Genomic DNA, 23,104 nt, shown 5'->3' with positions numbered 1-23,104 from the left:
GAGCTGTCTGTCCCTAGGGGCACTGTGTTAGCAGAGCTGTCCGTCCCCATGGGCCCTGTGTTAGCAGAGCTGTCTGTCCCTAGGGGCACTGTGTTACCAGACTTGTCCGTCCCCATGGGCCCTGTGTTAGCAGAGCTGTCCCTCCCCATGGACACTGTGTTAGCAGAGCTGTCCGTCCCCATGGGCCCTGTGTTAGCAGAGCTGTCCGTCCCCATGAGCACCGTGTTAGCAGAGCTGTCCGTCCCCATGGGCCCTGTGTTAGCAGAGCTGTCCGTCCCCATGGGCACTTTGTTAGCAGAGCTGTCCCTCCCCATGGGCACTGTGTTAGCAGAGCTGCCCGTCCCTAGGGGCACTGTGTTAGCAGAGCTGTCCGTCCCCATGGGCACCGTGTTAGCAGAGCTGTCCGTCCCTAGGGGACTTGTGTTAGCAGAGCTGTCCGTCCCTAGGGGCACTGTGTTGGCAGAGCTGTCCGTCCCCAGGGTCACTGTGTTAGCAGAGCTGTCCGTCCCCGGGGCACTGTGTTAGCAGAGCTGTCCGTCCCCGGGGCACTGTGTTAGCAGAGCAGTCCCTCCCCATGGGCACTGTGTTAGCAGAGCTGTCCCTCCCCATGGGCACTGTGTTAGCAGAGCTGTCCATCCCCATGGGCACTGTGTTAGCAGAGCTGTCCGTCCCCGGGGCACTGTGTTAGCAGAGCTGTCCCTCCCCATGGGCACTGTGTTAGCAGAGCTGTCCGTCCCCAGGGTCACTGTGTTAGCAGAGCTGTCCGTCCCCAGGGTCACCGTGTTAGCAGAGCTGTCCGTCCCCATGAGCACCGTGTTAGCAGAGCTGTCCGTCCCCATGGGCCCTGTGTTAGCAGAGCTGTCCGTCCCCAGGGGCCCTGTGTTAGCAGAGCTGTCCCTCCCCATGGGCACTGTGTTAGCAGAGCTGCCCGTCCCTAGGGGCACTGTGTTAGCAGAGCTGTCCGTCCCCAGAGTCACTGTGTTAGCAGAGCTGTCCGTCCCCATGGGCACTTTGTTAGCAGAGCTGTCCCTCCCCATGGGCACTGTGTTAGCAGAGCTGCCCGTCCCTAGGGGCACTGTGTTAGCAGAGCTGTCCGTCCCCAGAGTCACTGTGTTAGCAGAGCTGTCCGTCCCTAGGGTCACTGTGTTAGCAGAGCTGTCCGTCCCTGGGGCACTGTGTTAGCAGAGCTGTCCCTCTCCATGGGCACTGTGTTAGCAGAGCTGTCCCTCCCCATGGGCACTGTCTTAGCAGAGCTGTCCCTCCCCATGGTCCCTGTGTTAGCAGAGCTGTCCATCCCCATGGGCATTGTGTTAGCAGAGCTGTCCGTCCCCGGGGCACTGTGTTAGCAGAGCTGTCCCTCCCCATGGGCACTGTGTTAGCAGAGCTGTCCGTTCCCAGGGTCACTGTGTTAGCAGAGCTGTCCATCCCCATGGTCACTGTGTTAGCAGAGCTGTCCGTCCCCTTGGGCACCATGTTAGCAGAGCTGTCCGTCCCCATGGGCACCGTGTTAGCAGAGCTGTCCCTCCCCATGGGCCTTGTTTTATCAGAGCTGTCCATCCCCATGGGCAATGTGTTAGCAGAGCTGTCCGTCCCCATCGGCACTCTGTTAACAGAGCTGTCCGTCCCCATGGGCACTGTGTTAGCAGAGCTGTCCATCCCCATGTGCACTGTGTTAGCAGAGCTCCCCGTCCCCAGGGTCACCGTGTTAGCAGAGCTGTCCATCCCCAGTGTCACTGTGTTAGCAGAGCTGTCCGTCCCCAGGGGCACTGTGTTAGCAGAGCTGTCCATCCCCAGGGTCACTGTGTTAGCAGAGCTGTCCGTCCCCAGGGTCACCGTGTTAGCAGAGCTGTCCGTCCCCAGGGTCACCGTGTTAGCAGAGCTGTCCATCCCCAGGGTCACTGTGTTCGCAGAGCTGTCCGTCCCCAGGGTCACTGTGTTAGCAGAGCTGTCCGTCCCCATGAGCACCGTGTTAGCAGAGCTGTCCATCCCCATGGGCACTGTGTTAGCAGAGCTGTCCGTCCCTAGGGGCACTGTGTTAGCAGAGCTGTCCGTCCCCAGGGTCACTGTGTTAGCAGAGCTGTCCGTCCCTAGGGTCACTGTGTTAGCAGAGCTGTCCGTCCCTAGGGTCACTGTGTTAGCAGAGCTGTCGGTCCCCATGGGCACTGTGTTAGCAGAGCTGTCCCTCCCCATGGGCCCTGTGTTAGCAGAGCTGTCCATCCCCATGGGCACTGTGTTAGCAGAGCTGTCCGTCCCCGGGGCACTGTGTTAGCAGAGCTGTCCCTCCCCATGGGCACTGTGTTCGCGGAGCTGTCCGTCCCCATGGGCCCTGTGTTAGCAGAGCTGTCCGTCCCCATGGGCACTGTGTTAGCAGAGCTGTCCGTCCCCATGGGCACTGTGTTAGCAGAGCTGTCCGTCCCCATGGGCACTGTGTTAGCAGAGCTGTCCGTCCCCAGGGTCACTGTGTTAGCAGAACTGTCCGTCCCCATGGGCACTGTGTTAGCAGAGCTGTCCGTCCCCATGGGCACTGTGTTAACAGAGCTGTCCGTCCCCATGGGCACTGTGTTAGCAGAGCTGTCCGTCCCCATTGGCACTGTGTTAGCAGAGCTGCCCGTCCCCAGGGTCACTGTGTTAGCAGAGCTGTCCGTCCCTAGGGGCACTGTGTTAGCAGAGCTGTCCATCCCCAGGGTCACCGTGTTAGCAGAGCTGTCCGTCCCCAGGGTCACCGTGTTAGCAGAGCTGTCCGTCCCCAGGGTCACCGTGTTAGCAGAGCTGTCCGTCCCCAGGGTCACCGTGTTAGCAGAGCTGTCCGTCCCCAGGGTCACTGTGTTCGCAGAGCTGTCCGTCCCCAGGGTCACCGTGTTAGCAGAGCTGTCCGTCCCCAGGATCACTGTGTACGCAGAGCTGTCCGTCCCCATGAGCACCGTGTTAGCAGAGCTGTCCGTCCCCAGGGTCACTGTGTTCGCAGAGCTGTCCGTCCCCAGGGTCACTGTGTTAGCAGAGCTGTCCGTCCCCATGAGCACCGTGTTAGCAGAGCTGTCCATCCCCATGGGCACTGTGTTAGCAGAGCTGTCCGTCCCTAGGGGCGCTGTGTTAGCAGAGCTGTCCGTCCCCAGGGTCACTGTGTTAGCAGAGCTGTCCATCCCCATGGGCACCGTGTTAGCAGAGCTGTCCGTCCCCAGGGGCACCGTGTTAGCAGAGCTGTCCGTCCCCATGGGCACAGTGTTAGCAGAGCTGTCCGTCCCCATGGGCACCGTGTTACCAGATCTGTCCGTCCCCATGGTCACTGTATTAGCTGAGCTGTCCGTCCTTAGGGGCACTGTGTTACCAGATCTGTCCGTCCCCAGGGTCACCGTGTTAGCAGAGCTGCCCGTCCCCATGGTCACCGTGTTAGCAGAGCTGTCCGTCCCCATGAGCACCGTGTTAGCAGAGCTGCCCGTCCCCAGGGGCACTGTGTTAGCAGAGCTGTCCATCCCCATGGGCACTCTGTTAGCAGAGCTGCCCGTCCCCAGGGGCACCGTGTTAGCAGAGCTGCCCGTCCCCATGGGCACTGTGTTAGCAGAGCTGTCCATCCCCATGGGCACTGTGTTAGCAGAGCTGTCCCTCCCCAGGGTCACCATGTTAGCAGAGCTGTCCGTCCCCAGGGTCACCGTGTTAGCAGAGCTGTCCCTCCCCAGGGTCACCGTGTTAGCAGAGCTGTCCATACCCAGGGTCACTGTGTTAGCAGAGCTGTCCGTCCCCATGGTCACCGTGTTAGCAGAGCTGTCCGTCCCCAGGGGCACCGTGTTAGCAGAGCTGTCCGTCCCCAGGGTCACCGTGTTAGCAGAGCTGTCCGTCCCTAGGGTCACCGTGTTAGCAGAGCTGTCCATCCCCATGGGCACCGTGTTAGAAGAGCTGTCTGTCCCCATGGGCACTGTGTTAGCAGAGCTGTCCATCCCCATGGGCCCTGTGTTAGCAGAGCTGTCCATCCCCATGGGCCCTGTGTTAGCAGAGCTGTCCGTCCCCATGGGCCCTGTGTTAGCAGAGCTGTCCGTCCCCATGGGCCCTGTGTTAGCAGAGCTGTCCGTCCCCATGGGCCCTGTGTTAGCAGAGCTGTCCCTGCCCATGGGCACTGTGTTAGCAGAGCTGTCCGTCCCCAGGGTCACCGTGTTAGTAGAGCTGTCCGTCCCCATGGGCACTGTGTTAGCAGAGCTGTCCCTCCCCATGGGCCCTGTTTTAGCAGAGCTGTCCGTCCCGATGGGCACCGTGTTAGCAGAGCTGTCCCTGCCCATGGGCCCTGTTTTATCAGAGCTGTCCATCCCCATGGGCAATGTGTTAGCAGAGCTGTCCGTCCCCATGGGCACTGTGTTAACAGAGCTGTCCGTCCCCATGGGCACTGTGTTAGCAGAGCTGTCCGTCCCCATGGGCACTGTGTTAGCAGAGCTGTCCGTCCCTAGGGGCACTGTGTTAGCAGAGCTGTCCATCCCCAGGGTCACTGTGTTAGCAGAGCTGTCCGTCCCCATGGGCACTGTGTTAACAGAGCTGTCCGTCCCCATGAGCACCGTGTTAGCAGAGCTGTCCGTCCCCATGGGCCCTGTGTTAGCAGAGCTGTCCGTCCCCATGGGCCCTGTGTTAGCAGAGCTGTCCGTCCCCATGGGCCCTGTGTTAGCAGAGCTGTCCGTCCCCATGGGCACTCTGTTAGCAGAGCTGTCCGTCCCCAGGGTCACTGTGTTAGCAGAGCTGTCCGTTCCTGGGGTCACTGTGTTAGCAGAGCTGTCCGTCCCCATGAGCACCGTGTTAGCAGAGCTGTCCATCCCCATGGGCACTGTGTTAGCAGAGCTGTCCGTCCCCATGAGCCCTGTGTTAGCAGAGCTGTCCCTCCCCAGGGACACCGTGTTAGCAGAGCTGTCCATCCCCATGGGCACAATGTTAGCAGAGCTGTCCGTCCCCAGGGTCACCGTGTTAGAGAGCTGTCCATCCCCAGGGTCACCGTGTTAGCAGAGCTGTCCGTCCCTAGGGTCACTGTGTTAGCAGAGCTGTCCGTCCCCATGGTCACCGTGTTAGCAGAGCTGTCCGTCCCTAGGGCCACCGTGTTAGCAGAGCTGTCCGTCCCCAGGGTCACCGTGTTAGAGAGCTGTCCATCCCCAGGGTCACCGTGTTAGCAGAGCTGTCCGTCCCCATGGGCACTGTGTTAACAGAGCTGTCCGTCCCCATGAGCACCGTGTTAGCAGAGCTGTCCGTCCCCATGGTCACCGTGTTAGCAGAGCTGTCCGTCCCCATGGGCACTGTGTTAACAGAGCTGTCCGTCCCCATGGGCACTGTGTTAGCAGAGCTGTCCGTCCCCAGGGTCACTGTGTTCGCAGAGCTGTCCGTCCCCAGGATCACTGTGTACGCAGAGCTGTCCGTCCCCATGAGCACCGTGTTAGCAGAGCTGTCCGTCCCCAGGGTCACTGTGTTCGCAGAGCTGTCCGTCCCCAGGGTCACTGTGTTAGCAGAGCTGTCCGTCCCCATGAGCACCGTGTTAGCAGAGCTGCCCGTCCCCAGGGGCACTGTGTTCGCAGAGCTGTCCATCCCCATGGGCACTCTGTTAGCAGAGCTGCCCGTCCCCAGGGGCACCGTGTTAGCAGAGCTGCCCGTCCCCATGGGCACCGTGTTAGCAGAGCTGTCCGTCCCCATGGGCACTGTGTTAGCAGAGCTGTCCCTCCCCAGGGTCACCGTGTTAGTAGAGCTGTCCATCCCCATGGGCACCATGTTAGCAGAGCTGTCCGTCCCCAGGGTCACCGTGTTAGCAGAGCTGTCCGTCCCCAGGGTCACCGTGTTAGCAGAGCTGTCCATACCCAGGGTCACCGTGTTAGCAGAGCTGTCCGTCCCCAGGGTCACCGTGTTAGCAGAGCTGTCCATACCCAGGGTCACCGTGTTAGCAGAGCTGTCCGTCCCTAGGGTCACTGTGTTAGCAGAGCTGTCCGTCCCCATGAGCACCGTGTTAGCAGAGCTGTCCGTCCCCAGGGGCACTGTGTTAGCAGAGCTGTCCGTCCCCAGGGGCACTGTGTTAGCAGAGCTGTCCGTCCCCATGGGCACCGTGTTACCAGATCTGTCCGTCCCCATGGGCACTGTATTAGCTGAGCTGCCCGTCCCCATGGTCACCGTGTTAGCAGAGCTGTCCCTCCCTAGGGTCACTGTGTTAGCAGAGCTGCCCGTCCCCAGGGGCACTGTGTTAGCAGAGCTGCCCGTCCCCAGGGGCACCGTGTTAGCAGAGCTGCCCGTCCCCATGGGCACTGTGTTAGCAGAGCTGTCCGTCCCCATGGGCACTGTGTTAGCAGAGCTGTCCATCCCCATGGGCACCGTGTTAGCAGAGCTGTCCGTCCCCATGGGCACTGTGTTAGCAGAGCTGTCCCTCCCCATGGGCCCTGTTTTAGCAGAGCTGTCCGTCCCGATGGGCACCGTGTTAGCAGAGCTGTCCCTGCCCATGGGCCCTGTTTTATCAGAGCTGTCCATCCCCATGGGCAATGTGTTAGCAGAGCTGTCCGTCCCCATGGGCACTGTGTTAACAGAGCTGTCCGTCCCCATGGGCACTGTGTTAACAGAGCTGTCCGTCCCCATGGGCACTGTGTTAGCAGAGCTGTCCGTCCCCATGGGCACTGTGTTAGCAGAGCTGTCCGTCCCTAGGGGCACTGTGTTAGCAGAGCTGTCCATCCCCAGGGTCACTGTGTTAGCAGAGCTGTCCGTCCCCAGGGTCACTGTGTTCGCAGAGCTGTCTGTCCCCAGGATCACCGTGTTAGCAGAGCTGTCCATCCCCATGGGCACCATGTTAGCAGAGCTGTCCGTCCCCAGGGTCACCGTGTTAGAGAGCTGTCCATCCCCAGGGTCACCGTGTTAGCAGAGCTGTCCGTCCCTAGGGTCACTGTGTTAGCAGAGCTGTCCGTCCCCATGGTCACCGTGTTAGCAGAGCTGTCCGTCCCTAGGGCCACCGTGTTAGCAGAGCTGTCCGTCCCCATGGGCACCGTGTTAGCAGAGCTGTCCGTCCCTCGGGGCACCATGTTAGCGGAGCTGCCCGTCCCCAGGGTCACTGTGTTAGCAGAGCTGTCCATCCCCATGAGCACCGTGTTAGCAGAGCTGTCCATCCCCATGGGCACTGTGTTAACAGAGCTGTCCGTCCCCAGGGGCACTGTGTTAGCAGAGCTGTCCATCCCCATGGGCACTGTGTTAGCAGAGCTGTCCGTCCCCAGGGTCACTGTGTTAGCAGAGCTGCCCGTCCCCATGGGCACCGTGTTAGCAGAGCTGTCCGTCCCCATGGGCACTGTGTTAGCAGACCTGTCCATCCCTATGGGCACCATGTTAGTGGAGCTGCCCGTCCCAGGGTCACCGTGTTAGCAGAACTGTCCATCCCCATGGGCACTGTGTTAGCAGAGCTGTCCGTCCCCAGGGGTACAGTGTTAGTGGACGGGCACGGGTGTTGCTGGCTGTGGTGGTCTGTGACTGTCGTTGGTTGGTTGATGTGCATCATTATCCCACTGTATATTTTCTGCAGGTCGAACATGTCTCCACATAGCGACCCTCACAAGGAACCAGACGATCCTCGCCATGCTGTTGCAAGCAGGGAGCAACGTTAACTCCCAGGTGAGGCTGTACAATGCTTCAATCACCAAGGGCCTTTCTTACTTGGCTGTCCTTCCCTCCCTTTCAGAGGTTGGAGATTGATGGAGCTTCTCTGCGTGCTGCCTGTTTGTTGGCTCCCCGTTTACCCTCCTCCACCTGACCTCATTCCTCGTCCGCTCTCGATTCCCTCATCCCTCTTGAGTGAGCCCCTACTCTCTCTCCTGCATGTCCTCTCTGTTCTGTTGGCAGGATGGTACCAGTGGGAAGACCAGCCTCCACCTGTCTGTGGAGTGTGGCGACCGTGCCCTCGTGCGTTTCCTGCTGAAGATGGGAGCAGCTGTCAATGCCATCATGTACAACGGCTGCAGTGCCCTCCACCTGGCAGTGGGCAGATGGGACACCCAGACTGCAGACATCCTGTGCCAGGCTGGAGCAGATCCCTTACTACCCAATGTGGAGGGGGACACCGCCCGGGACCTGGCCTCTGACAACATTGATGTGAGTGAAGTAAACGGAAAGATGCTTTCAGCAGGCCAGGGTTGGTGGGGGTGGGGGAGGATCCAGGAAGGAGATCCCGGCAGGCTGAAGGAGCAGAGAGAGAGAGAGAGAGGGAGGATCCAGGAAGGAGGTCCTGGGAAGCTGAAGGAGCAGAGAGAGAGAGAGGGAGGATCCAGGAAGGAGATCCTGGGAGGCTGAAGGAGCAGAGAGAGGGAGGATCCAGGAAGGAGATCCCGGGAAGCTGAAGGAGCAGAGAGAGAGAGGGAGGATCCAGGAAGGAGATCCCGGGAAGCTGAAGGAGCAGAGAGAGAGGGAGGGGGAGGATCCAGGAAGGAGATCCCGGGAGGCTGAAGGAGCAGAGAGAGAGAGGGGGAGGATCCAGGAAGGAGATCCCGGGAAGCTGAAGGAGCAGAGAGAGAGAGAGAGGGAGGATCCAGGAAGGAGATCCCGGGAAGCTGAAGGAGCAGAGAGAGGGAGGGAGGATCCAGGAAGGAGATCCCGGGAAGCTGAAGGAGCAGAGAGAGGGAGGGAGGATCCAGGAAGGAGATCCCGGGAAGCTGAAGGAGCAGAGAGAGAGAGAGAGAGGGAGGATCCGGGGAGGAGATCCCGGGAAGCTGAAGGAGCAGAGAGAGAGAGAGAGAGAGGGAGGATCCAGGAAGGAGATCCCAGGAGGCAGAAGGAGCAGAGAGAGAGAGAGAGGGAGGATCCAGGAAGGAGATCCCGGGAAGCTGAAGGAGCAGAGAGAGAGAGAGAGGGAGGATCGAGGAAGGAGATCCCAGGAGGCAGAAGGAGCAGAGAGAGAGAGAGGGAGGATCCAGGAAGGAGATCCCGGGAAGCTGAAGGAGCAGAGAGAGAGAGAGAGAGGGAGGATCCAGGAAGGAGATCCCGGGAAGCTGAAGGAGCAGAGAGAGAGAGAGAGGGAGGATCCAGGAAGGAGATCCCAGGAGGCTGAAGGAGCAGAGAGAGAGAGAGGGAAGGTCCAGGAAGGAGATCCCGGGAAGCTGGAGGAGCAGAGAGAGAGAGAGAGGGAGGATCCAGGAAGGAGATCCCGGGAAGCTGAAGGAGCAGAGAGAGGGAGGATCCAGGAAGGAGATCCCGGGAAGCTGAAGGAGCAGAGAGAGAGAGAGGGAGGATCCAGGAAGGAGATCCCGGGAAGCTGAAGGAGCAGAGAGAGGGAGGATCCAGGAAGGAGATCCCGGGAAGCTGAAGGAGCAGAGAGAGAGAGGGAGGATCCAGGAAGGAGATCCCGGGAAGCTGAAGGAGCAGAGAGAGAGGGAGGGGGAGGATCCAGGAAGGAGATCCCGGGAGGCTGAAGGAGCAGAGAGAGAGAGGGGGAGGATCCAGGAAGGAGATCCCGGGAAGCTGAAGGAGCAGAGAGAGAGAGAGAGGGAGGATCCAGGAAGGAGATCCCGGGAAGCTGAAGGAGCAGAGAGAGGGAGGGAGGATCCAGGAAGGAGATCCCGGGAAGCTGAAGGAGCAGAGAGAGGGAGGGAGGATCCAGGAAGGAGATCCCGGGAAGCTGAAGGAGCAGAGAGAGAGAGAGAGAGGGAGGATCCGGGGAGGAGATCCCGGGAAGCTGAAGGAGCAGAGAGAGGGAGGGAGGATCCAGGAAGGAGATCCCAGGAAGCTGAAGGAGCAGAGAGAGAGAGAGGGAGGATCCAGGAAGGAGATCCCGGGAAGCTGAAGGAGCAGAGAGAGAGAGAGAGAGGGAGGATCCAGGAAGGAGATCCCAGGAGGCTGAAGGAGCAGAGAGAGAGAGAGGGAAGGTCCAGGAAGGAGATCCCGGGAAGCTGAAGGAGCAGAGAGAGAGAGAGGGAGGATCCAGGAAGGAGATCCCGGGAAGCTGAAGGAGCAGAGAGAGAGAGAGAGGGAGGATCCAGGAAGGAGATCCCGGGAAGCTGAAGGAGCAGAGAGAGGGAGGATCCAGGAAGGAGATCCCGGGAAGCTGAAGGAGCAGAGAGAGAGAGAGAGAGAGGGAGGATCCAGGAAGGAGATCCCAGGAGGCAGAAGGAGCAGGGAGAGAGAGAGAGAGAGGGAGGATCCAGGAAGGAGATCCCGGGAAGCTGAAGGAGCAGAGAGAGAGAGAGAGGGAGGATCCAGGAAGGAGATCCCGGGAAGCTGAAGGAGCAGAGAGAGAGAGAGAGAGGGAGGATCCAGGAAGGAGATCCCAGGAGGCAGAAGGAGCAGAGAGAGAGAGAGAGGGAGGATCCAGGAAGGAGTTCCCGGGAAGCTGAAGGAGCAGAGAGAGAGAGAGAGGGAGGATCCAGGAAGGAGATCCCAGGAGGCTGAAGGAGCAGAGAGAGAGAGAGGGAAGGTCCAGGAAGGAGATCCCGGGAAGCTGGAGGAGCAGAGAGAGAGAGAGAGGGAGGATCCAGGAAGGAGATCCCGGGAAGCTGAAGGAGCAGAGAGAGGGAGGATCCAGGAAGGAGATCCCGGGAAGCTGAAGGAGCAGAGAGAGAGAGAGGGAGGATCCAGGAAGGAGATCCCGGGAAGCTGAAGGAGCAGAGAGAGAGAGAGGGAGGATCCAGGAAGGAGATCCCGGGAAGCTGAAGGAGCAGAGAGAGAGAGGGAGGATCCAGGAAGGAGATCCCGGGAAGCTGAAGGAGCAGAGAGAGAGGGAGGATCCAGGAAGGAGATCCCGGGAGGTTGAAGGAGCAGAGAGAGAGAGAGAGGGAGGATCCAGGAAGGAGATCCCGGGAAGCTGAAGGAGCAGAGAGAGAGGGAGGATCCAGGAAGGAGATCCCGGGAGGCTGAAGGAGCAGAGAGAGAGAGGGGGAGGATCCAGGAAGGAGATCCCGGGAGGCTGAAGGAGCAGAGAGAGAGAGGGGGAGGATCCAGGAAGGAGATCCCAGGAGGCTGAAGGAGCAGAGAGAGAGAGAGAGGGAGGATCCAGGAAGGAGATCCCGGGAAGCTGAAGGAGCAGAGAGAGAGGGAGGGGGAGGATCCAGGAAGGAGATCCCGGGAAGCTGAAGGAGCAGAGGGAGAGGGAGGATCCAGGAAGGAGATCCCGGGAAGCTGAAGGAGCAGAGAGAAGGGGAGTGAGGTGAAGAGGTTGCGAGGAGGGATTCTGGAGCTTGGCACCCAGGAAGCTGAGTGTGAAGCCTTTGCTCCTGCAGTGATCACTGGGGGATGTTTAAGAGGCTGAACATTCAGCCAGTGCTGCTGTGTGTGTACAGCGTGGTCTGAATGATGTGGTGAGGGCTGAGAGCACAGAGGCATTTACAGACAGCAGTGAGACTGAATGATGAATTGAAAGATGACATGAGTGGGAAATAGTCAAATCAAATCCAAGATGGACAGGATCTCGTGAAAGGCAGGAGCTGGGAATTGGAAATGGCTCTGGAAATACTCCATGCATCAGCAGTCATCTTGTAATATTCTGTGGCCTCTGCAGTGTTTGCTGCAGATCGGAGGGTGGTCTATATAACCTCAGTACTTCAAAAGGGAGGGAGAAAAAATCCAGAGAAACCCAGTTCATCTCCCTTCACTCAGTGGGCCAGTGCTGGAGTCTGTTCTCAGAGATGTGATAACGGAACATTTCGAAAGCAAAGCTGGTGTTGAACAAAGCTAACGGGGGACTTCTGAAAGGGACATCACACTGACCAAATCTCCTGGAGTTTTTGAAGGGTGTAAGCCGTAGGGGCGAATCCGTGGATGTGGTGTGTTTGATTCGGTCCCATGTAAGAGGTTAGTGGCATTACTGAAATACATGGGCCCAAGGGCAAAGTCCTGACCTGGATTGAAAAGAAACAGACAATGAGAATAAAAAAAAGTCTTTTCCAAGCACTGACTGGGGTAGGGAGGGGCTGTGCTGTGAAATCTCAATGCGCAGGTGCCTGGTATTGATGCTTTCTGTAAATGTCCTGAGGGAGGGAACCTTTCCTGCTCTGCTCCTAATATGAAACTGGGTGGGACTGTGAGGAGAGGTCAAAGCCATTTCAGCGTGATGAGTGAGTGTGCAAACACAGTACAATGTGACTAAATGTGAAAGTTCTCCAGTTTGGTGTGAAGGAACAGAGAGGGAGACTATGATTTAAACGGTGGTGTATTGGGAAGTGTGGATGTATAAAGGGATCTGGGAATCCTAATAGATTAGTCAATGAAAGTAGACAGGCAGGTGCAGCAAGCAATTAGGAAGGGAAATGATCCAATGCCCTCCAGTGCAGGAAGGATTGGAATTGAGAAATAGTGATGTCTTCCTGCAGTTATACAGGGCCTTGGTGAGAGCACACCTGCAGGTTCGGTCTCTCTACCTAAGGAAGGATAGACCTCCCATCGAGGGTCTGCAGTGGGGGGTCCCTGGACTGATACTGGGGATGGTAGGACTCTCCCATAGGAGAGATTGGTTCAACTGGGCCTGTATTCCCTGGGGTTTAGAAGGATGAGTGGGATATGATAGCAACATAGACAGTTCGAACAAGGCTGGGCAGACTAGATACAGGGGGAGGTTTTCCTGACTGGGGCATTGAGATGTTTCAATTCCTGTCATTAATACTGATCATGACAGTCTGGAAGGAGACTGTTCAGTCCCTCGTGGCTCTTTGGAAACTCCCCAGTCTGTCCCATCCTTTGCTAGGTTTTTCCCCATGAAATCCTTCTCCAGATTCTGTGTTGAAAGTTCCCCCTTGCACCTGTTCCCACTGGCGTTTCATTGATGCAGGGTTGCAGATCAGGGGAATGAATGGACCACCTCCTGTATCTGAAGGACTTGCCTAACGGCTGTGTCTTTGCTGATGTTCTCTCTCCTGCAGATCCTTGCGCTGTTTCCATTCGATGATATCAAATTGATGGGGAGGCCAGTCACGTGTTCTGACTTTTGATAACTTATTGGACGTTAAATATACACGGGAGAGAGAGGGAGGTGAAGGAGTAGAGAAACCAGACACAGCTTCATCATTCCCACAAAGACCTGGGTCAAGATTGACAAGCCAGTGGAGTTCAAAGGTCATGACCTTTTCCATCGCGACAGGAACTTTGGGATGTGTGCACTTCAATGACCTGCTGTAGGACAATGACATAACAAGGAAGATTCCTGCACCATCTTCCACAATCTCAGGATATCTCCACCTGCTTTGTTGTCAGTACAATATTTTGGCGGCTATGTACGAGATCAAATTACATACAGCAACACCACCCCTCCCCCCCCCGCCCCGCCCCTTAGAAAGAGAAACTCTGTCATTGATGAGGATTGACTCACAGCTATCGAACTGAATGCTGGCACAATTCCTCGGATCTTCCTTAAAGAATGCCATTAGATCCTTCACAGCACTGTCAGCACAAATTGGGCTTTGTGAACATCTTAGTGAAAGATGTCACCTCCAATAATGCAGCACTCCCTCAGTACTGACCCTCCGACAGTGCGGCACTCCCTCAGGACTGACCCTCTGACAGTGCGTCACTCCCTCAGGACTGACCCTCTGACAGTGCGGCACTCCCTCAGCACTGACCCTCCGACAGTGCAGCACTCCCTCAGGACTGACCCTCTGACAGTGCGGCACTCCCTCAGCACTGACCCTCCGACAGTGCAGCACTCGCACAGTACTGACCCTCTGACAGTGCGGCACTCCCTCAGTACTGACCCTCCGACAGTGCAGTACTTCCTCAGCACTGACCCTCCGACAGTGCAGTACTCCCTCAGCACTGACCCTCCGACAGTGCGGCACTCCCTCAGCACTGACCCTCTGACAGTACGGCACTCCCTCAGTACTGACCCTCTGACAGTGCAGCACTCCCTCAGTACTGACCCCCCGACAGTGCGGCACTCCCTCAGCACTGACCCTCCGACAGTGCAGCACTCGCACAGTACTGACCCTCCGACAGTGCGGCACTCCCTCAGTACTGACCCTCCGACAGTGCAGTACTTCCTCAGCACTGACCCTCCGACAGTGCAGTACTTCCTCAGCACTGACCCTCCGACAGTGCAGTACTCCCTCAGCACTGACCCTCCGACAGTGCGGCACTCCCTCAGCACTGACCCTCTGACAGTACGGCACTCCCTCAGTACTGACCCTCTGACAGTGCAGCACTCCCTCAGTACTGACCCCCCGACAGTGCGGCACTCCCTCAGCACTGACCCCCCGACAGTGCGGCACTCCCTCAGCACTGACCCTCTGACAGTGTGGCACTCCCTCAGTACTGACCCTCTGACAGTGCTGCACTCCCTCAGCACTGACCCTGTGACAGTGCGGCACTCCCTCAGTACTGACCCTCTGACAGTGCTGCACTCCCTCAGCACTGACCCTGTGACAGTGCAGCACTCCCTCAGCACTGACCCTGTGACAGTGCAGCACTCCCTCAGCACTGGCCCTTTGACAGTGCAGCATTCCCTCAGTACTGACCCTCTGACAGTGCAGCACTCCCTCAGTACTGACCCTCCGACAGTGCGGCCCTCCCTCAGTACTGACCCTCCGACAGTGCGGCACTCCCTCAGCACTGGCCCTTTGACAGTTCTGTGCTGATTTTCATGTCTGTCTGGATCTCAGATGGTCAGCGGATTGCGTTGTAATTCTGTTCTGTGGCTTACCTTGTACAATATTTATTAAGATTGGAAGAAGTTTGAAAGCTGTCATTAGCCTTGTGGTGAATCTGCTGTGAATGGGAAGGATCCCACTGGACAAACAGGTCCATCCTGCTCTCTCTTCTAGAGCTGCCTGATATTTTTAGAAAACAGCATTTTCTTTTTTAATGAGTGGGTGAGGGGGGGGGGGGGGGGAAGGAAGTTTGTAAAATCTGTTTCTCATTGTAGACTGCTTACCAGTGTTAAATGTGAACGGAGATCTACCCTGTGAGCTGGTCGAAAGACAGGGAGTTGGGTGAATGGGCAAGGCAGTGCTCCCTTCCATTACAACTTCCACTACTTGGGGGGGGTGGAGAGGAGGAGGACTGGAAAATCACTAATGTAACCTCCCCCCCCCCCCCCATTTAAAAAGGGAGTAGGGTAAAAGACAGGGAAACTATAGGCTGATTTGCCTGAGCTGAGTCATTGGTAAGCTTTTGGAGTCCGTTGTGAAGGATGAGATTTCTGAATACTTGGAAGTAAATGATAAAATACAAGGTAATTCTGGGATGACACACGTTTCAGCAGCACCAATTGGCTATCATGTCACAAGATTTTGGGATGGGTATTTTTGAGAATTATTCCCTCAGTTTGCAATAGTGTGATTCCAGTGGGGATCGGATTGCGCACTTTGTTCTGTGTGTGTGGTGTCAGCTGCTATCAGAGCAGTCTCTGTGTGAGGTACTGCAGAGAGAGAGCAGCTTTCAAATGTACTGTGTTAAATTTACTTTTGTTAATAAATGTGATTTCATCCTTCAGGCTGTGCTGCACTTTGTGTTAGACGTTTGGGTGATTTTATTTTGAGCGATTGTGAGTGAATTTTTTATTTGCCCCAGCCCCACTTTTTCCGTAGGCCCCATTATTTCGATAAAAGTGTTTTTCAGTTTGGTGAGGTTTTCTGGAATGCAGTTACGGTATTATAGAACTATCTGTAGGGCACAGTCAGCATGGTTCACCAAGGAGACGTCATGCCTGACAAATCTACTCGAATTCTTTTTGAGGAAGTAACGAGCAGGTTAGGCCAAGGAGAGCCAATGGATGTTAGTTACCTGGACTTCAAGAAGGTCTTTGACAAGGTGCTACACAGGAGGCTGCTGGGTAAGACAAGGCCCATGGTGTTAGAGACAAGGCACGACCATGGATAGAAGCTTGGCTGTCTGGCAGAAAGCACAGTTTGAGGATAAGAGTCCTTCTCAGGATGGCAGCCAGTGACAAGTGGTATTCCGCAAGGGTCAGTGCTGGGACCACTTTATACATTAACAATCTAGATGAAGGAACTGAGGGCATTCTGGCTACGTTTGCAGACAATACAAAGACAGGCGGAGGGACAGGTAGCATTGAGGAGGTGGGGAGGCTGCTGAAGGATTTGGATAGGTTAGGAGAGTGGACAAAGAAGTGGCAGATGGAGTACGGCGTGGGAAAGTGTGAGGTCATGCAGTTTGGTCGGAAAAATAGAGGCGGGAGATCCAAGATGGCGGCGGTCTGAGTGGTCTACTGTGCTGGGCAGTGTGCCACACTCCATGGGAAGGTGGACCTTTAACCACCCTCACCCCCACCTCATTAACTACCCCTTGGAGGAAAATTGGTGAAGTTACTGAACACCTGGAACTGCTAACATTGTGGGTTGACAGCTCTAAGATCAGGATGGAGGTGAATAAAGGAAGAGGGGTGAAGGAGTACAGCAGGCAGGGCACCCCCCACCCCCCCGCTGTGTCGGGGTTGTCCATAGCCATTACTCAAACTCCCGGGGCGGTTTCTTTGGATTTAGTGGGGCAGCAGCAGTTACTCACGGAGTTTGCAAAACTCTGAGAGAAGATTGAAGCAGCGATGGAGCCAATATCTGCCGTGGTGAAAAGGCAGGAGCCGGAGATTCAAACACTGAACCAAAGAGGAGAAACGGTGGATCAAAGGGCCGCGGCATCAGAAACTGCAGCAGAGCTCTCGGGAGGAAGGATCCGAACGCTGCAACAGCAGGTTCGGGTCCTTCAGGGACAAGTGGACGACCTGGGAACAAAAGTAGAAGAAAAGACTTGGAGCTGATGGTTCTCCTGAAGCATGAGGAAGGCGAGGGCTTGGTTGGATTTCTGGAGAAGTGGCTCCCAAAAGTTCCTGGGGCTGGAGTTGGAGTCGGGCCTGGTGAGTGTGGAGTGGGCCCAGGCCAGATCTGTGCCCCTGCGTGGTCCTAGTGCGACCCCAGCATTACAAAGAAAAACAGTTAATGATTGAAACAGCAACAAGACAGGGGAGAGATCCCCAGGCCTGAACATACAAAGGCTCAAGAGGAATGTTTATTTCAAGACTTCTCAGGGGCCATACTTAAGAAGAGAAAGGTATTTGATGAAGTTAAGAGAAAGGTAAGGGATCTGAACGTTCAATATTCCTTGAGGTACCCAGCGTTGTTGCGTTTGGTTCACGGAGGGACGGTATATAATTTTGATTCCGCAGAAAAGGCAAAGGACTTTGTTAACTCTTTGAGATAAAGGACTCGGGTCGGGAGTGGGGTAGGGGTGAGAGGGGAAGGGACACCGTTACCGACAAGGGTACCGTTTTTCTTACCTTTACCTGCCCCTCTTTTTCTCCCCGCTCCCCCTTTTTGTGGTTATCGGGTTTTATAGCTTTTGTACTGCCTCGGTGTAAAACCAGATTGAGTCCTCATTTCGGTCGGTTGGTTATTATCTGGGGGTTTTTATTACACACACTGCTGTCCTTTTGTTTTTGGATTGGGGGTGGCTCTACCTGGGGTTGAGATGTATGGAGAACAGGTGTGGGGGAGGGGGGGGCGTCCATCGTTAACTCTCAGAATGTAAATAACATGTTCATCTGTGCATTGCCTGGGGCTGGAAGGAGCCAGGATGGTAGCAAGGATTGGGAGGATTGACCCCTATGGGCAAGAGCTCCAGTGAACTGGGTGTTTGTTTTATTTGGGTGTTTGTTTAAGTTAAATGTGGTGGTTAGCTTTTTAGTTATAATAGTTTTTCTAGGGAGTAGTTTTTAGACTTTATAGAGTTAATGTCTTTGTCGCTCGCTGCACCTCAGATAAGCTTCCTCCTCTTGGGAAACCACGGGCTGCCCTGGGTGACCCTGGGTAGTCATTTGTTCAGGTGGTGCACCTGGAATGTAAAAGGGAGCCACTTCCCCCCCCCCCCCCCATTAAAAAGAAAGAGGGTGCTGTCAAGCCTCAGGAAGGGAAGGGTGGACAGCGCCCTACTGCAAGAGACGCGTTTAGAGTCATAGAGATGTACAGCATGGAAACAGACCCTTTGCTCTAACCCGTCCATGCCGACCAGATATCCCAACCCAAGCTAGTCCCTGATAAGGAGCATCTGAAGCTGCGGGGGGGGGGGGGGGGGGTTATGATGGGGTATTCTTCTCCTTCTTTAGCTCCAAGGGTAGAGGAGTGGCGATACTGGTAAGAAGGAACCTCCCTTTCCAGGTCATTGAGCAAATTAAGGACAAATGTGGCCGGTTCATCATTCTTAAAGCTCTAACACACCGAGAAGGATAGGGGGTCCTGAATGTATATTGTCCCCCAGCGTGTCCCCACTTTAACTTAGCGACTGCATCAATTAGGAATCTTGGGGTGTGCTGCGCGATCATAGACAGGGATTTTAATCACCAAATAGATCCCGGGGTAGACAGGGTGCAAACAGGCCCGGGCCAATCTCAGCAGCAGGTGGCCATGTGTGAGGAGTTGGGATTAGCGGGTGTGTGGAGGGCGCATTAGAGGGGGCATCTCCACCCTCACGGAAGAGACTTTGCAACCTACAGAGGTGCCACACGCAAATTGGCATGTTCCTTATCGGTCTGTTTGGACAGAATGTTGGCTTGCAAACTTGGGACTATAGCTGTCTCGGACCACGTGCCAGTTTATTGAGACGTTAAAATCGAGGGTGGTGGAATGGATTCACGGCACTGGGTGCGTGGACCCATTCCTTTTAAGGGCCAGCAAATTCGTTGAGTACATCACAAGAGCGTTCAGGGCCTTCTGGGATATCAGCTCGGGTATGGCCAGTGATCCAGCAACACTTTGGGAGGCCGCTAAGGCATATTTACGAGGCCTGATCATTTTGTATTCAACACCTAGAAAGAGGCAGATCGGGGAGCCACAATGGATGCTGGAGGCCCGGCTGAAGGTAGCTGAAGAAGTTTACTATAACAGGCCTTCGAGTGGTCAAGCTACAGCAGGTCACGGCTCTCTGGGCTGCTCGGGACTCATTGCACACACAGGTGGCAAAAAAAAAGGTTTCCTTCACTAAATAAAGACTTTGAATTTGGAGATAAGTCAGGTGGATATCTGGCATATCTCACTCAAAAGAAAAATGCCACCCAATCCATTATGCCTGGCACAGTTACCTATGAGTTGAAGGAGATCAATGTTAGATTTAGGGAATAGTTAGCAGAATGATACCAGTCAGAGGGCAGTGAAGACAGTGCAGTGAAATGCAGTCCTTTTTTTAAGAATCTGGACCTCCCCAGTATAAACGCAGAGCAGGTTTCCCTGTTGAATGCGCCTATGACGATACAGGAGGTGCAGGAAGCAATGAAGCTTCTCCAGGGCGGCAAAGTACCAGGGCCAGATGGATTCCCAAGTGCGTTTTATAAAGAATTCATACATGTGTTGGTAGAGCCACTTCTGGGCATTTATATACATGGGATTATCTGTCACCTTCTCTAAGGGAGGCTGGTATCTCCCTCATTTCAAAGGAGGGGGAAAGACCCTGCAGAATGTGCTTCACACAGACCAATTTCACGGTTGAGTGTAGAGTTTAAAATCCTATCCAAGATGCTGGCTCTGAGATTGGAGAGGGTCCTGCCCCATATTACGAAAGACGATCAGACGGGTTTTGTTCAAGGGCGCTAGCTCCTCCAACCATATCGGGAGGGTACTGGCCATAGTGCAGGTATACCAGCAAAGATTGAAACAGGGTTCGGTGGTCTCCCTAAACGCAGAAGAGGCATTTTATCAGATAGAAAGGCCGTACCTGATTTGGGGTCCTAGAGCACTTTGGTCTGGGGGTAACCTTTGCCAGATGGGTCGAGATGTTGTATAAATAATCCTAAGGTGGGAGTCATCACAACTGGCACTAAGTCGGATAACTTTAACATTGGGAGAGGTCGTCGACAGGAGCGTCCTCTCTCATCATTCATTCATTTGGCAGTTTTTCGGGATACAGGATCAACTTTACAAAATCGGAGGCCATGCCAGTGGAGGGATTAGTGGAGGATCTGAAGGATGGAATGCAGCTCCTGTTTCGATGGTCATCGAAAGGTTTTTTTTTGTATGAGGGAATTTTAATTACCCCTGCCTTCCACCAGCTGTATCAAGCTAACTATTGGAGAGGGTAAAACCAGATCTGCAGTAATGGGAGGGATTACCGTTATCATGGTTGGGCTGAATAGCCCTGATTAAAATTAACTTTCTTCCTCGCCTGTTGTACCCCATGAGAATGCTCCCGAAGTTGCTGCCCAGACGATTGTTACGGCGGCTCAAGGGTTGGCCTGGGCCCTTCACTTGGTGCCCCAGCCGCCCCCGATTAAATTTACTAAATTGCAGCTCCCGCAGGGTGGAGGCGGAGGTGTGAACCTTCCAGACTTGAAGAGCTATCAAATAAGAGCCCTGTTAGCATGTGTGGGTGACTGGGTACAGGGGGATTTGGGGTTGATTTCGGAGTCACGATGTCCCCCCAGGTAAGCTATTATTTATGGATTTTACACAGGGCTCCTATGGAGCCAGAGAGGCTGGCTAAGCTCAAGAGAGGAGTATCTCCAGGATGCCCCAAATGTAACGTCTGTATAGTCACTCTCACACACTGCTACCGGTCATGTTGTAAGATCCAGGAATACTGGAGTTCCATAGTGAGGGAGCTGAAGGAAATCCTGGGAATTGAAGTCAAGGTGGACCCGGTATTCCTTCTCCTGGAGTTGCCAAATGTGCCCTCCCTGGGGGAACACGGGAAGAGACTGCCGAACATTCTTACCCACTGTGGGAGGAAGAACGTTCTCATGAATTGGATATCGGGAAAACCCCCCAGGTCTTACAGGATAGCGCAGGCTGCTGATGGAGCATCTCCCCCAAAACTACCTCACAAATACGGTGCACCACAAAATGGAGCTGTTTTATAAGACATGGCGGCCCTTTCTAAATTATATAGACACAGATTTATCGGCAGTATTAACCAGGGCCGCGGTATAACCGTGGGAGTCAGATTGGGTGGCTGTGGGCCCTGGGAGGGGGATGCTGGGAAAGTATGGATACAAGGACTGGTGCCCCCAGTGGTGGGAGCTTGAATCGGGGTGCAGTGAGTGAGATAGTATAAAGTAATGTGGTATAATTTAATTTAATTTAACTTGAACTCAACCTAATTTAACCTTGGTTTAATTTGATTGTGGTTTAGTTTAAGTAGATGCATTTGTTCTGGTAGAATAGTGAGTACTTGATCATTAACAATATTGTGATATGACATTGTACTATCTCTACTTTTTTGTATTTTGGTGTTTTTTTTATGTATGGTTGTTTTGGAAAATACTTGAAAAGGTTTTTAATAAAAGTTTTTATTAAAAAGAAGAATAGAGGCATGCAGAGAAAATTCAGAAGGTTGAAGTGCAAAGAGACTTGGGAGTTCTAGTCCAGGATTCTCTCAAGGTAACCTTGCAGATTGAGTCAGTTGTTAGGAAGGTAAATGCAATGTTGGCATTTATTTTGAGAGGACTTGAATATAAAAGCAGGGATGTACTTCTGAGGCTCTATAAGGCTCTGGTCAGACCACATTTGGAGTATTGTGTGCAGTTTTGGGCCCCATATCTCAGGGAGGATGGACTGGCCCTGGAGTGTGTCAGAGAAGGATCACGAGAATGGTCCCAGGAATGGAAAGCTTAACATATGAGGGACGTTTGAGGGCTCTGGGCTTATACGCAATGGACTTTAGAAGGATGAGGGGGAATCTAATTGAAACATACAGAATACTGACTGGCCTGTACAGAGCGGGTGTTGGGATGATGTTTCCGTTGGTGGGAGAGACTAGGACCCAAGGGCACAGCCTTAGAGTAAAGAGAAGACCCTTTTAGAACAGAGATAAGGAGAGACTTCCTCAGCCAGAGAGTGGGGGATCTGTGGGATTCACTGCCACAGAAGGATGTGGGGGCCAGGCCAGTGAGTGTGTTTAAGGCGGAGATAGATGGGTTCTTGAACGCCAAGAGGATCAAGGTTTACAGGGAGAAAGTGACAGAATGGGGTTGAGAAAGCTATCAGCCACGATTGAGTGGCCTAATTTCTACTCCTATGTTTTATGGTCTAAGATGATTTGTGAGAACACAAAGTAATTCTACTTATTCTCATTGTGTATAAAACTTTTTCAAAGTTGTGTTTTGGCAGGTCAGCTTGGCCCGGTAGAAGGTTTATTTGTTGGAAGATCCAACAGTGGCTGTACAAGCCTGGGGGATCTCTCTGAAAGCCACTGTTATGCACTAATGAGACAGAGGACTACCCAGCAGGTTCAGGCACATGGTCAATCTGCAGGTTAGGGATGTCCATGCAGAGGGGAAACTGGGGAGACTGCAGGCAGCACAAGGCTCCCCTGATCCTGTTGTGTTTGCAAATCAATATCCATTTTGATTACTGGTGAGGGTGATGGTTCCTCTGGAATACTGCCAGAACCAAGTCTATAGCACCATAGACCAGGGGAGGGAGAAGAATGGAAGGGCAATAGTGGTGGGAGATTGCATAGTCAGGGAATCAGACAGCTGCTTCAGTGGTTGTAGGTGTGTTTCCAGAATAAGGTGTTGTCTCCCTAGTCAAGGCTGGATCAAGCCTGTCACAGACTGGCTGCAGAACGTCCTCCTGGGAGAGAGGAAATGGTTAAATACCATTGTCCGTATTGGTGCCAACAACACCGTTAAGACAAGAGGTAAGATCCCAAAAGCAGATTTTAGGGTGTTTGGAAGGAAGGAAAACAAACATTAGAACAGTCATCTCAGGATTCTTCCCAGGGTCATCGTGAGCATTAAAGGTTTGTTCGATTGACCATGTGGCTGGAGAATTGGGGTGACACAGTGGTTAACACTGCTGCCTCACAGCGCCAGGTACCCAGTTTCGATTCCAGCCTCAGGCTACTGTCTGTATGGAGTTTGCACATTCTCCCCGTGTCTGCGTGAGTTTCCTCTGGGTGCTCCGGTTTCCTCTCTCAGTCCAAAGATGTGCAGGTGTACCCATAGATTAGGTCCATTAGTCAGGGTAAATGTCGGGGAATGGGTCTGGGTGGGTTACTCTTTGGAGGATCAGTGTGGACTTGCTGGGCCGAAGGGCCTGTTTCCACACTGTAGGGAGTCTAATCTAATAAAATTTGGTTCAGGTGGGATGGTTTCAGATTTCTGAGGTACGTGGGTACACCACAAGGTGGACAGGTTACTCATAACAGGATTGGGACTGTGATGCTGACAGTACGAGGACTGCTTGGGATGGCTCAAACTGGAGAGATGGAA

The 23,104-nt window shown here is 54.4% G+C and overlaps 1 protein-coding gene across 1 annotated transcript in view; it reads left to right on the top strand.

Annotated features, from left to right (window-relative positions):
* Positions 1–15,384, top strand: part of LOC140453723 (NF-kappa-B inhibitor epsilon-like) — a 29,875-nt gene extending 14,491 nt beyond the window's left edge. The window contains exons 5-7 of the mRNA XM_072548687.1: positions 7,505–7,593; positions 7,822–8,070; positions 12,822–15,384. Coding sequence (XP_072404788.1) covers positions 7,505–7,593; positions 7,822–8,070; positions 12,822–12,890 — 407 coding nt within the window. The 3' untranslated portion in view covers positions 12,891–15,384. The remainder of the gene's footprint in view (positions 1–7,504; positions 7,594–7,821; positions 8,071–12,821) is intronic.
* Positions 15,385–23,104: the final 7,720 nt, after the last annotated feature.

Source organism: Chiloscyllium punctatum, chromosome 3, assembly GCF_047496795.1.
Source record: "Chiloscyllium punctatum isolate Juve2018m chromosome 3, sChiPun1.3, whole genome shotgun sequence".
NCBI classification, from domain to species: domain Eukaryota; kingdom Metazoa; phylum Chordata; class Chondrichthyes; order Orectolobiformes; family Hemiscylliidae; genus Chiloscyllium; species Chiloscyllium punctatum.
The sequence above is the reverse complement of the archived record's forward strand: the minus strand, read 5'-3'. Positions and strand labels throughout refer to the sequence as shown.